The sequence below is a fragment of the Capricornis sumatraensis genome, chromosome 5, assembly GCF_032405125.1.
Source record: "Capricornis sumatraensis isolate serow.1 chromosome 5, serow.2, whole genome shotgun sequence".
Lineage (NCBI taxonomy): Eukaryota > Metazoa > Chordata > Mammalia > Artiodactyla > Bovidae > Capricornis > Capricornis sumatraensis.
In genome coordinates, this window is record NC_091073.1 from 73,198,717 (window position 1) to 73,210,812 (window position 12,096).

Sequence of the window (12,096 nt, forward strand, 5' to 3'; positions counted from 1 at the left end):
ACCCTCTCTTTACCCTTCAAAAGCTAGTTTATACCCTTCTATTTAAATAAACCCTATTACCATATCCATGTATTTTCCCTGGATCTTATTCTTTGATATTTCTGAACTTGTCACTATTGTTTTTCTGATGTGTTTCAAGATTATTTTATTATTCTTATTATGCCAATCTGCAGCATGCAGGAACCTGGATCCTTGATCAGGGACTGAACCTGCATGCCCTGCAGTGGTAATGCAGAGTCCTAGCCACTGGACTGTCAGGGAAGTCCCTGAATTACTTGTCAATTTTTATGCATGTGCCTCACTCTTAAAACTTCTCTCCTGGCTTTTATGAAATGGTACCAACACTGTCATTCTCTAATGCTCTTTTTAAAAGTACACTTCTTCACAATTGCAAGTATTCTGCAGTTTCTTCTTTGGCTTCTTCTCTCCGCATTTTCGGAAAACTCACTTTCTTCTATGCCTTCAACTATCATGCTCATATGAATAAATCACAAATATTAACTTATGTGCCACATGTGTTCTTTCCCAAGATTCAAAGCTTTCCTTGATAAATTCAATGGATGATGATTGGGGAAGGTACCCAAAAGAGGTGCTCCTTTATCAACTCATTCTAAGCATATCTGTACCTAATTTTCTTACCTTCAAAAATCCTTCCCACCTGTAAATCCTCTCCATACTACCAAATTATTTTCATTAAGACCCACTCTGATTGGGTCTCTTTTTCTCCTAGAAAATATTTAACAGCAAATAGCACCCACATTCCAAACAGTTAAAATCTGGATTCAACCTATCTTTCACAATGATCTGCTCCATCACAGATATTAAAGACCTATTACTCAAGACTGTTACAGCTCCCAGATTATGCTCTCTACTTCTGACCTCCAAACCTATATTAACTCTTTTCCATCTGTTAGAAAGATGCTCCTTTCTTTCGCCATCTGTTTATTATCCTCCCTTCCTGTATGGTCTTTGACAGGTCTTTGTTGTTGTGGTTCAGTCAACTGTGTCCAACTCTGCATCCCCATGGACTGCAGTACGCCAGGCTTCCCTATCCTTCACCATCTCCCAGAGTTTGCTCAAACCCATGTCCATTGAGGCGGTTATGCCATCCAACCATCTGATCCTCTGTCACCCCTTCTCCTCCTGCCTTCAATCCTTCCCAGCATTAGGGTCTTTTCAAATGAGTTGCTCTTTGCATCAGGTGACCAAAGTATTGGAGCTTAAGCATCAGTCCTTCCAATGAATATTCAGGGTTGATTCCCTTTAGGATTGATTTGTTTGATGTCCAAAGGACTCTCAAGAGGCTTCTCCAACACCACAGTTTGAAAGCATCAATTCTTCAGCACTCAGCTTTCTTTATGGGCCAGTGTTCATATCCTTACATGACTACTGGAAAAACCATAGCTTTGACTAGATGGACCTTTGTCAGCAAACTGATGTATCCGCTTTTTAATACAGTCTAAGTTTGTCATAGCTTTTCTTCCAAGGAGCAAGCATCTTTTATTTTCACAGCTTCAGTCACTGTCTGCAATGATTCTGGAGTCCAGGAAAATAAAATCTGTTACTGTTTCCACTGTTTCCCCATCTGTTTGGAATGAAGTGATGGGACCGAATGCCATGACCCTAGTTTTCTGAATGTTGGGTTTTCAGCCAGCTTTCACTCTCCTTTTTAACCTTCATTAAGAGGCCTTTAGTTCCTCCTCACTTTCTGCCAATAGGGAGGTGTCATTTGCATAGCTGAGGTTACTGATATTTCTCCTGGAAATCTTGATTTCAGCTTGAGATTCATCCAGTCTGGCATTTCCCTTGATGTACTCTGCACAGAAGTTAAATAAGCAGGGTGGCAATGTACAGCCTTGAAGTACTCCTTTCCCAATTTTGAACCAATCTGTTGTTTCATGTCTGGTTCTGCTGCTTCTTGATTTGCATATAGGTTTCTCAGCAGTCAGATAAGATGGTCTGGTATTCTCATCTCCCACAGTTTGTTGTGATCCACACAGTCAAACGCTTTAGCGTAGTTAGTGAAGCAGATATTTTTCTGGAATTTCCTTGCTTTCTCCATGATCCAATGAATTATGGCAATGTGATCTCTGGTTCTTCTTTTCTAAATCCAGCCTGCACGCGTATCTGGAAGTTCTCCGTTCACATACCGTTAAAGCCTACCTTGAAGGATTTTGAGCATTACCTTGATAGCATGTGAAATGAGTGCATCTGCACAGTAGTTTGAGCATTCTTTGGCATTGCCTTTCTTTGGGATTGGAATGAAAACTGACCTTTTCCAGTCCTGTGGCCACTGTTGAGTTTTCCAAATTTAGTGGCATAATGAGTGCAGCACTTTCACAGCATCATCTTTTAGGATTTGAAATAGCTCAGCTAGAATTCCCTTACCTCCACTAGCTTTTTCTGTAGTAATGCTTCCTAAGGCCCACTTGACTTCATACTCCAGGATGTCTGGCTCTAGGTGAGATCACACCATCATGGTTACCTGGGCCATTAAAATCTTTTTGTACAGTTCATCTGTGTATTCACAGGTCTAGCTTCTCCACAATGTCTAACTCCTAAATATTCCATTTGAAACAGCCCTAAAATACTTAGACTTGTAGTTTATGTAGAACTTCATCACACTTTGCCCTGTCTCATGGATGTTTGTCTAAACAGCACAAAATAATAGGCAGGGCACTAAATAACAACAACAAAAAAAATCAAGCGCCTTTACCAGTTGTATAGCCATAAATATGATGTTTTATCTGAACATTGATTTTTATCATTAATTTATTATTCATAAAATAAAAATATTTAGCTTCCCATGGGTTTGAAAGATGATTACCTAGGTCATGAATGAGAAAGAATTGGATCACATCTCACGTCTAGCAACCGTACTAGATTATAAACTCTATAAGCAAAGCATTGTGCCATTTTTATATGATCACCCACATAATCCAGAGTACATCATGCGAAATACCAGGCTGGATGAAGCACAAGCTGGAATCAAGATTGCCGGGAGAAATATCAGTAACCTCAGATAGGCAGAGGATACCTCCCTATTGGGAGAAAGTGAAGAGGAACTAAAGAGCCTCTTGATGAAGATGAAAGAGAAGAGTGAAAAAGCTAGCTTAAAACTCAACATTCAAAACATTAAGATCACGGCATCTGGCCATATTACTTCATGGCAAATAGATGAGGAAACAGTAGAAACAGTGACTGACTATTTTCTTAGGCTCCAAAATCACTGCAGATGGTGACTGCAGCCATTAAATTAAAAAGACACTTGCTCTTTGGAAGAAAAGCTATGACAAACCTAAATAGCATATGAAGAAGCAGAAACATTACTTAGCCAACAAAGGTCCATATACTCAAAGCTATGGTGTTTCCAGTAGTCATGTATGGATGTGAGAGTTAGACCATAAACAAAGCTGAGTGCTGAAGAATTGATGCTTTCGAACTGTGGTGTTGGAGAAGACTCTTGTGAGTCCCTTGGACTGCAGGAGATCAAACCAGTCAATCCTAAAGGAAATCAGTCCTGAATATTCACTGGAAGGACTGATGCTGAAGCTGAAACTCCAATACTTTGGCCACCTGATGCGAACAGCTGACTCATCTGCAAAGACCCTGATGCTGGGAAAGACTGAAGGCAGGAGAAGAGGACAACAGAGGATTAGATGGTTGGATGGCATCACTCAATGGACATGAGTTTGAGCAAACTCCAGGAGACAGTGAAGGACAGAGAAGCCTGGCGTGCTGCAGTCCATGGAGTCACAAAGAGTCAGACACGGCTGATCAACTGAACAACAAGACCAAACACATAACTAACACAGTGCTTTATATATAACAGGTTTTGATAAATATTTACTAAATCATTTTCTCAGTCAATCTGAAAAAAAAATTTTGTTCAGTATAAATTCAGTATTCACACGTTTTAACAATAAGGGAAGTTGCCAGGCAATAAAAGCAATACTCAAAGGGATCCCAAATACAGTAACAACCTTCTGAAAGAAGTTTCAAATTTTCATTCCGATAGCAGATGAAGATAAAAAAATACCAGTAGTATACCTATGGCTGATTCATGCTGATGGACAGCAGAAACCAACACAATATTGTGTAAAGCAATTACCCTTCAATTAAAAATAAATAAATTTAAAAAACAGAAACTGACCACCATTAAAATTACCTTAGCCTATAATGTACCACCTCAAACAAAGTAAGTTTTGGTCTTTAAGAGTGCTGTATTTAAAAATTAGATTACAGGTACAATTAGCTATGACAGAACAAATTTAAATCATTTAGAACTTCTAGGCCTTTAATCATACACCCACAAAATGCAAAGTATACACACATGCACAGGCCTTAAAATATATGATTATACTTTATTATTTAGAGGGAAAATATTTTTTCTACTTAATTAGACAGCCTACTGATTTTTTTCCCAACATTTTTTACAAACATCATTTACCAATCAGTCTTGTTTGTTGCCTAATGTTACCTCAGCAAAAAGTCTTCTTAATTAAGACTGTATTGCTTGGGCTTCCCTGATGGCTCAGACAGTAAAGAATCTGCCTGCATAATTATTAATGATCAGAAGTAACAAATTTTGGTTAAAAATTTTCAAACCTTTACATAAATTTTTAAAATTACTGATCTTATTATACTCCCAGAAAACACCAAAGCCCTAGAATAATTTCACAAACCATTTTAAGTGAACAAGGATTATGACATAATCACTTTTCATCTTAAAATTTAAGCATGATTTAGAGATATAATTTTAATGGCCATGTGGCTAGTATTAAATTGCTTCAGTCATGTCCATATGACTACACAAAATGAAAGCCACAAGCACAATGCATATGGGTAACCACTTTCTCAGTTCACAGTTAATGAACTAAATTCAACATAACTACATAGTACATATTTATCTATATTATGAAAATGCTATCTCAGTTACCCATGTTAAAACTTTAGACTGACTAAATTATAGATAGCACTTTTCAGAAGTATCAAAAGTATCACTTTTCAGAAGTAACAGAATTATGAAGTCATATAAATATTAAACTTACTTTGTAATTGTCCACTACTTCAGCTAGTTCTAGTTTTATGTTTTCAGCAATTTTCACTTGTTCTTTCCATTTCAGCTCCATTTTTGCAAGTTCATCAGCATACTTATTGCATTTTGTTTTCTCATCCTAAAACAAAATTAGTATAATTACCAAAAGATTTAAAATCCATATTCAGCCAATATCTATACAAACATACTTGTGCTGAATGTTTACTATAACACTATAGTAAAGGTATAAAAATTAAAATAACCAAAATGTCTGTCAGTAGAAGACTGGATAAATCATTTTATATTCATACAATGGAACAGAATGTATTTACTGAAAGAGAACCACAGATCTACAAATTACAAGGAAAAGTGTCAAGATATGTTAATTGAAAAGATCAAGTTCCAAAACAGAATATACAGTATAATTTTATTTTTGCTTCAAAAGTTGTTTAACACAGTTTTATATGATATCTATGTAGAAAAAGATAAACAAAAATATAATTTTTTTGGTTGCACTGCATGGCTTGTGGAAACAATCTTAGTTCCCTGACCAGGGATTGAAACCTGGCCCTCAGTAGTGAAAGGTCAGAGTCCTATGGACTGCCAGGAATTCAATAAACCAAACTATTAATAGCTCTTATTTCTGGGGATCAGGATCATAATGGTATTTTTTCACCATCGTTATCCTTTATTTCCATAATGCCTAAAATTTCACAACAAACATAGATCACTTTTGCAAAGGAGGTAAAGCAAGCATGTATGCATGCTAAGTTGTTTCAGCTGTGCCCTACTCTTGTGACCCTTTGACCTGTAGCCCACCGGGCTCCTCTGTCCATGGGATTTCCTAGGCAAGACTATTGGAGTGGGTTACCATGCCCTCCTCCAGGGGATCTTGCCAACCCAGGGACTGAACCTCCATTTCTTAGGTCTCCTGTACTGGTAGGTGGGCTCTTTACCACTAGTGCAACCTGGGAAGCCTGGAAGGTAATAAAAATCATATTTGTAATGCCATTGTTTCCAGATATTAATTGGGGTTTCCTGACCAAGACAATCTCTAGGTAGATTTCTTAAACACTGCTCTTCTCTACAACTTAGAATGTTAAAGGAAAGGAGTTTTAAAACAAGATGAAAAGGTAACTTGGCCAATTTCATTTTGAGTGGTTTGTGTAAGGAAAAAAATGTTTAATATGCTTTATGCTAGAAATTCCCTAGTGGTCCAGTGGTTAGGGCTCCGTGCTTCCACTGCAAGGGGCATGGGTCGCTTCCTGGTAAGGGAAGTAAGATCCCACAAGCCTCACATCACAGTCAATTAAAAAAATTGTTTTAATTAAAAAAGAAAGAAAGAAATATGCTTTATGCTTTGAGCAATTCAGTAGAGAAAAAGTCTTTTCAACAAATAATGCTGGATCAACAGTGTATGTACCACAACTCACCATTCACAAATAACAGGCTTAAAAGACTCTAAGACTACAAAACTTAACAGAAGACAAGAAAAAAATCATTACAAGTTCAGTTAGCATTTTTTTCCTTAGAAAATAAGAACAATACATAAAGAATAAATTAAGAATCTATACTTCAGCAAAACTAAAACTTTTTCTAAAAACACCATTGTGTGTGTGTTAGTTGCTTAGTATGTCCGACTCTTTGCAACCCCACAGACTGTGTAGCCCACCAGGCCCCTCTGTTCATGGGATTCTCCAGGCAAGAACACTGGAGTGGGTTGCCATTTCCTTCTCCAAAAGGAACTACAGAAAGAAAGTGAAGTCACCCAGTCATGTCCAACTCTTTGAGACCCCATGGACTGTAGCCTACCAGGCTCCTCCACCCATGGAATTTTCCAGGCAAGAGTACTGGAGTAGGTTGCCATTTCCTTCTACAAAAACATCATTAAGGAAATAAAAAGGCAAGCCACAGACTAGGATAAAATCACACATATCAGACAAAGGATTTGTATCTGGAATAAAGAACACAACTCAATAATAAGATGAAAACAATTTTTTAAATGGCAAAAAAATGAACTCTCATAATAAAAAGGAATGAACTACCAATAATAGGCAAACATGTAAATAAATCTCAAAATAACTGTGATGAAAGGGGGCAGGAAAAGAAGAGTGTACATATGATTCCATTTATAGAAACTGTACAAAAGGTAGGCTAATCTACAGTGGCAGAAAGCAAGCCAATGGTTTCCCAGGAAAAGGGGAGAGAGGGAGCAATGAGTTGCAAAAGGGCACAAAAAAGATTTGAAGGTAGTGGAAATGTTCATTAGCATGACATTGTGATAGCTCCACAGCTATAAATACAGCAAAACTAAACAAACTGCAGACCTTAAACATGTGCAGTTTACTGAATTTCGGTTGTACTACAACACAGAAATTTTTAGCTGGAAAAAAACATTCTATCTTCCTTTTGATAATACAATGAGGTTTTTTAAAATATTCATCCAAAATTGTCTCACTTACTGAAAAATAGTTTAGTCCCTCATAAACAACTATTTTGACCTCAAGGATAATCAATCCTCTATAAAAGGATCTTCTGAAGCAACAAAAATACTCAGCTTAAAGTCTTATTAAAGGATTAAACTACTATTAAGACTATAACATAAAATATTTTACATTAGTTACTATAGTGTGTTAAGTCATTTCAGTCCTGTCTGACCCTTTATGACCCTATGGATTGTAGCCCACCAGGCTCCTCTGTCCATGGGATTCTCCAGGCAAGAATACTGGAGTGGGTTGCCAAGTCCTCCCCTTCAGGAAATCTTCCTGACCCATGGACTGAAATGTGTCTCTTTTATCTCCTGCATTGGTAGGTGGGTTCTTTACTACTACCTGGGAAGCCCAATTACTATAGTAACGTTGGGCTAATATATAAACTTCATTCCACGGCTTTAAAAATTACCCCTTGCCTCTCCACATGTACAGAGAAACAAACACAGAAAAAAATATTTAACTGAACAAACGAAAACCACATACTACACAAAACACCTTTTCCTCCCTTCCCCCAATCAGATACAAATGAGAAGCATTTTCCCTTTGTCCTTTATATACTCCAGAGTGAATGCTACTAGGACAACTGCAAAATTTAAATGTTTTACTATTACAGTTTAATAGAATCAAAATAAATAATAGTAAAGGCAACCATTCACTTGGCTAACATTCCCTTTTTCCACTTTACAAATCTACTCACTTTAGGATGTGGTGAAAGTCTTTGCTATTATTACAGTATATATAGGAAAAAAGAGTACTTTCTTTTTACGCAGTTCAGAGACTTTTCATGTATCCTTAGAAGACAGACAACATCCAACATCAATTAATCCTTTACCCATTATCAAGAGAAGGATATTAGGGGAACAGAAAACAATCACGATTTCCCGCCCCCCAACAATGTAACATTTGCAGGATCTTAGTACCTCAACCACAGATCGAACCCATGTCCACAGCAGTGAAAGCACCAAGACCTAATCCAATGGACCACCAGGGAATTCCCTAGATCATGATTTTACACACATGCCTACATGGATAAGTACACAAAACACCCCCCACTTCAAAAGTGAAACTAAACATCAGGATACAAGGGTAAAGAAACTTTGAGGGCTTCCCTAGTGGCTCAGTGGTACAGAATCCACCTGCAAATGCAGGAGACACCAGTTTGATCCCCAGTGCAGGAAGCTCTCAGAACAACTAAGCCCATGTGCTGCAACTGCAGAGCTTATGTGCTGCAACTACTGAAGCCCGTGTGTCCTAGAGCCACCTCCCGCAACCCCCCTTAAAAAAAACAAGAGAAAGAAACAAACTCTGGGATACCCAATCAAAACAAAAAAGATAAGCTAAGCCATTACATTTGATATATCTCCTCCTTACAAGGGAATTAGCTTACCTGCAAGAGTTGTTTACATTTATTATATTTTTCTGTTTTGTCAGCAATTTCTTTGGTCATTTCAGAGACTTGTCCCTTAGTAAGATTGTCAAAATCTGTCTCAGCTGTAACAAGGCAGAAAATAAGATTACTAAAAATTACTTTGCTCAGTATATTAGCTTCCTGACTTGAAGGTCAGTATACTGTGAAATAAATGGAATCCTAAAGGAGAAACATCTAATTCAAAACAATTATTCAAAACCATCTATTCATACACTAAGTAAACAAAGAAGGGAACAATATAAACATTAGATGAGAATTTCACTATAGTTTGGCTAGAATCAAGTTCACATTCAATAAAGAAAAAAACTGCTAGCTAAAAATATTCTAAAATGCCACAAAAATTGTTCTTTATATATTTATTATATAAGATATATAGGAAAGCCACATTCTTTGAGAAAAGATGTTAAGCCATTTTTCTAATCCTTCATACTATTCAGTAAGTCTTAAGTCAATATAACACCTTTCTCAGTACTTCTATTAATACCATATAGAAATGAAAGGCAGGATCCTATTTCCACAGCAGTTGAATCTAAACATTTAATAGTATACAAAACTTACATTTATTAAGTCTAAAACATCAACTGCCCCAAACATTATACAATTAAATATACTTTTATATACTCTAGCATTTATTTTTGTTATTGTGTCATCTTTAACATAAGGTGAAAAAAAGACACTAGGACAAATGAAAGCCTAGAGTTAATTTAAATTTTCATGTTGTTCATGTACTCACTATGTCTCTCTAATCCATTCTAAAAGTTAATAAGCTAATAAAAATTTTAACTTATCCACCAACAGGTGTACTAACAAGGAAAATACTCTAATGACCCAAAGCAGCCAAAACAGAACAAAAACAAGGCAAGAAAGAAATGTGATTAGAACTAAAGGGATTTTTAACTTTCCCTCCACAGAACTATACAATTAAAGTACCATAAATGGTTCAAAATTCCACACATTTAGGGAAATATTAATTAAAAATTATTTTTAAAAATTGCTATTTTAGCTAGCTAAAATTAAAATTTCAATTCTTAGCTCTTTTCCTACAGACCAAATACTATAAGCATTTGCATTTAAAAACAAGAGCTCATTTAATTAACACTTGAGAACACGCTCACAAAGATAAACATGAGTTTACACTCATATTTTGTATATTCACCATATGGATGACTTTTAGACCTTACTTTCCCTTTGCCTCAATCCCTGACTTACAAGAATATTTTACAAGCTCCCTAAAATTCTTACACATGAAACAAGCAGTATAAACAAGCATAAATATTTTTCAAGGCAGAACACTTTATACAAAAAGGCTAAAAGATTTCTACCTGTAGAAGGCGGTGGCTTTACATCTAGAGTAGAGGCAGTCGTAGCTGGGTCTGTGTTTATTGAAGCATCATTCACTTTCTGCTGATTCCCAATTTTCTTTGTGAAGACACTACTGCTATTAACCTGTTCAAAATTGTTAACAATCAACTATTAAATGAGTTGCATATCTATCCTTCCTTCAGTAACTATGTATTTTATAAAGAAATCCTGGAAGTCCACAAAGCTATTGCTGTCTTAAAGGTGAAAGTCTAAAAGTTACACACATCCCTTTACTGACTAAATGTTACAAGAGAACATTCTATTTTTCCAACAAATAAAAATTACCAATTTTTAAAAAAATGTATCACAACAATATTGAGCCAATAATGTGACATCAAGCAGAGAGAAATTATATTCAAAAGGTATAATATTATAAGTCTGATTTTCAAACAAAAATATTGATGAAGGAATTATTTTACTACAATGAATTACACTTACCGATTGGTCTGAAAGTTTATTTATTTGTTTTTGGAGCCTTTGGCATTCCTTGAATTTTTCTTTATAATGATCTGCTGCCATCTGAAGACGAAGTTTCAGATCCTCAACTTCTCTTCTCAGTTCATGTTCCAGTGTATCAGTCTTCTCCTAAAAAACAAATAAACTTTTTCTCTAAGAGAAACATAAAAATCTCATATCTCATAATGTGGTAGTAAATCCAACTTCATTTTCACTTTTTTCTCTCAACAATTAATGTTATTTGTTTTGGAGTTTTGGCTACAGAGTCACATTAGCTCGTCTAATAATTTCAGCTTTATATTCCAAGGACTAAGGTTTATTAAAGAAAAAAACTAGAAAAGAATCATCCATCTCCTGAGAAGTAAGCATTACTCTGTTAAATAACCACAGTACCATTTTATGCTACAATAAGAAAATCTAAACAAAGCAATATATACCTGTTATCAAAGCAGTGTTTACTAACCATTAGGAATTTGCTTACAGAACATTTTCTAAAAACTTGTATTAATTTCAACCGAAGAAGTTACAATGACTAAACAAAATGAATGGAAATTTAAAATTCTGTGACCAGGAATCTGACCTTAATTACTTTAGCATAAGTCATTCTCTTTCATAAGCTTATAATGAGTTTTTGACCAAAATGGAAATTCAAAATTAACTGGCTTTACCTGATCTTTATTCACAGCACTTAGTTTAAGCTCTGCCAGTGCATCAGTTAACTGCTTTTTTACTTTCTCATTTTCCAAGCGTGCAGTATGCAGATCTGCCATTGTTTTATCCCTCACATTTACAGCATCACTAAGTTCTTTAGACAGAAAGACAGCTTCTTGCCGAGTTGCCTGAATCTGTTCTTCGGCTTTACGAAGTTGCTCCTTTAAAATAAATGTATCTTCCTGAAGAAAGGCAGATAACTGTATTTGTAATTAAACCATTCAAGTAAAAAACAGAAGCAGAAACAATGTTTATTTCTATTTCAAAAGATCTAAAATTTTAAATTAAATATTGTTTTTCTATTCATGACTGAGATGAAGTATTGTTGTTGCTCATTCAGTTGCTGTAAGTAGGGTCCAACTCTTTGCAGCCTATGGACTGTAGCACACCAGACTTCCCTGTCATTCACTATCTCCCAGAGTTTGCTCACTTTCACGTCCATTGAGTCAGTGATGCTATCTAACCATCTTATCCTCTGCCTCCCTCTTCTCCATATATAAGCCTATAAAAAATCTGAGATGTGACTTTGTTTAGAGACCCCCATAGAGCAACCCTATGCATTGGGTATCAATACTATCACTATATGTATAATTCAGGACACTGAAATA

At 35.9% G+C, this 12,096-nt stretch overlaps 1 protein-coding gene across 3 annotated transcripts in view; it reads right to left on the reverse strand.

The window, feature by feature from the left end:
- TAX1BP1 (Tax1 binding protein 1) overlaps positions 1-12,096 on the reverse strand; it is a 90,454-nt gene that overhangs the window by 24,990 nt on the left and 53,368 nt on the right. For all 3 annotated transcript variants that reach the window (XM_068972338.1, XM_068972337.1, XM_068972336.1), the window contains exons 9-13: positions 11,446-11,670; positions 10,760-10,906; positions 10,282-10,405; positions 8,918-9,021; positions 5,052-5,177 (exon numbers count right to left, since the gene is read on the reverse strand). In XM_068972338.1, coding sequence (XP_068828439.1) covers positions 5,052-5,177; positions 8,918-9,021; positions 10,282-10,405; positions 10,760-10,906; positions 11,446-11,670 — 726 coding nt within the window. The remainder of the gene's footprint in view (positions 1-5,051; positions 5,178-8,917; positions 9,022-10,281; positions 10,406-10,759; positions 10,907-11,445; positions 11,671-12,096) is intronic.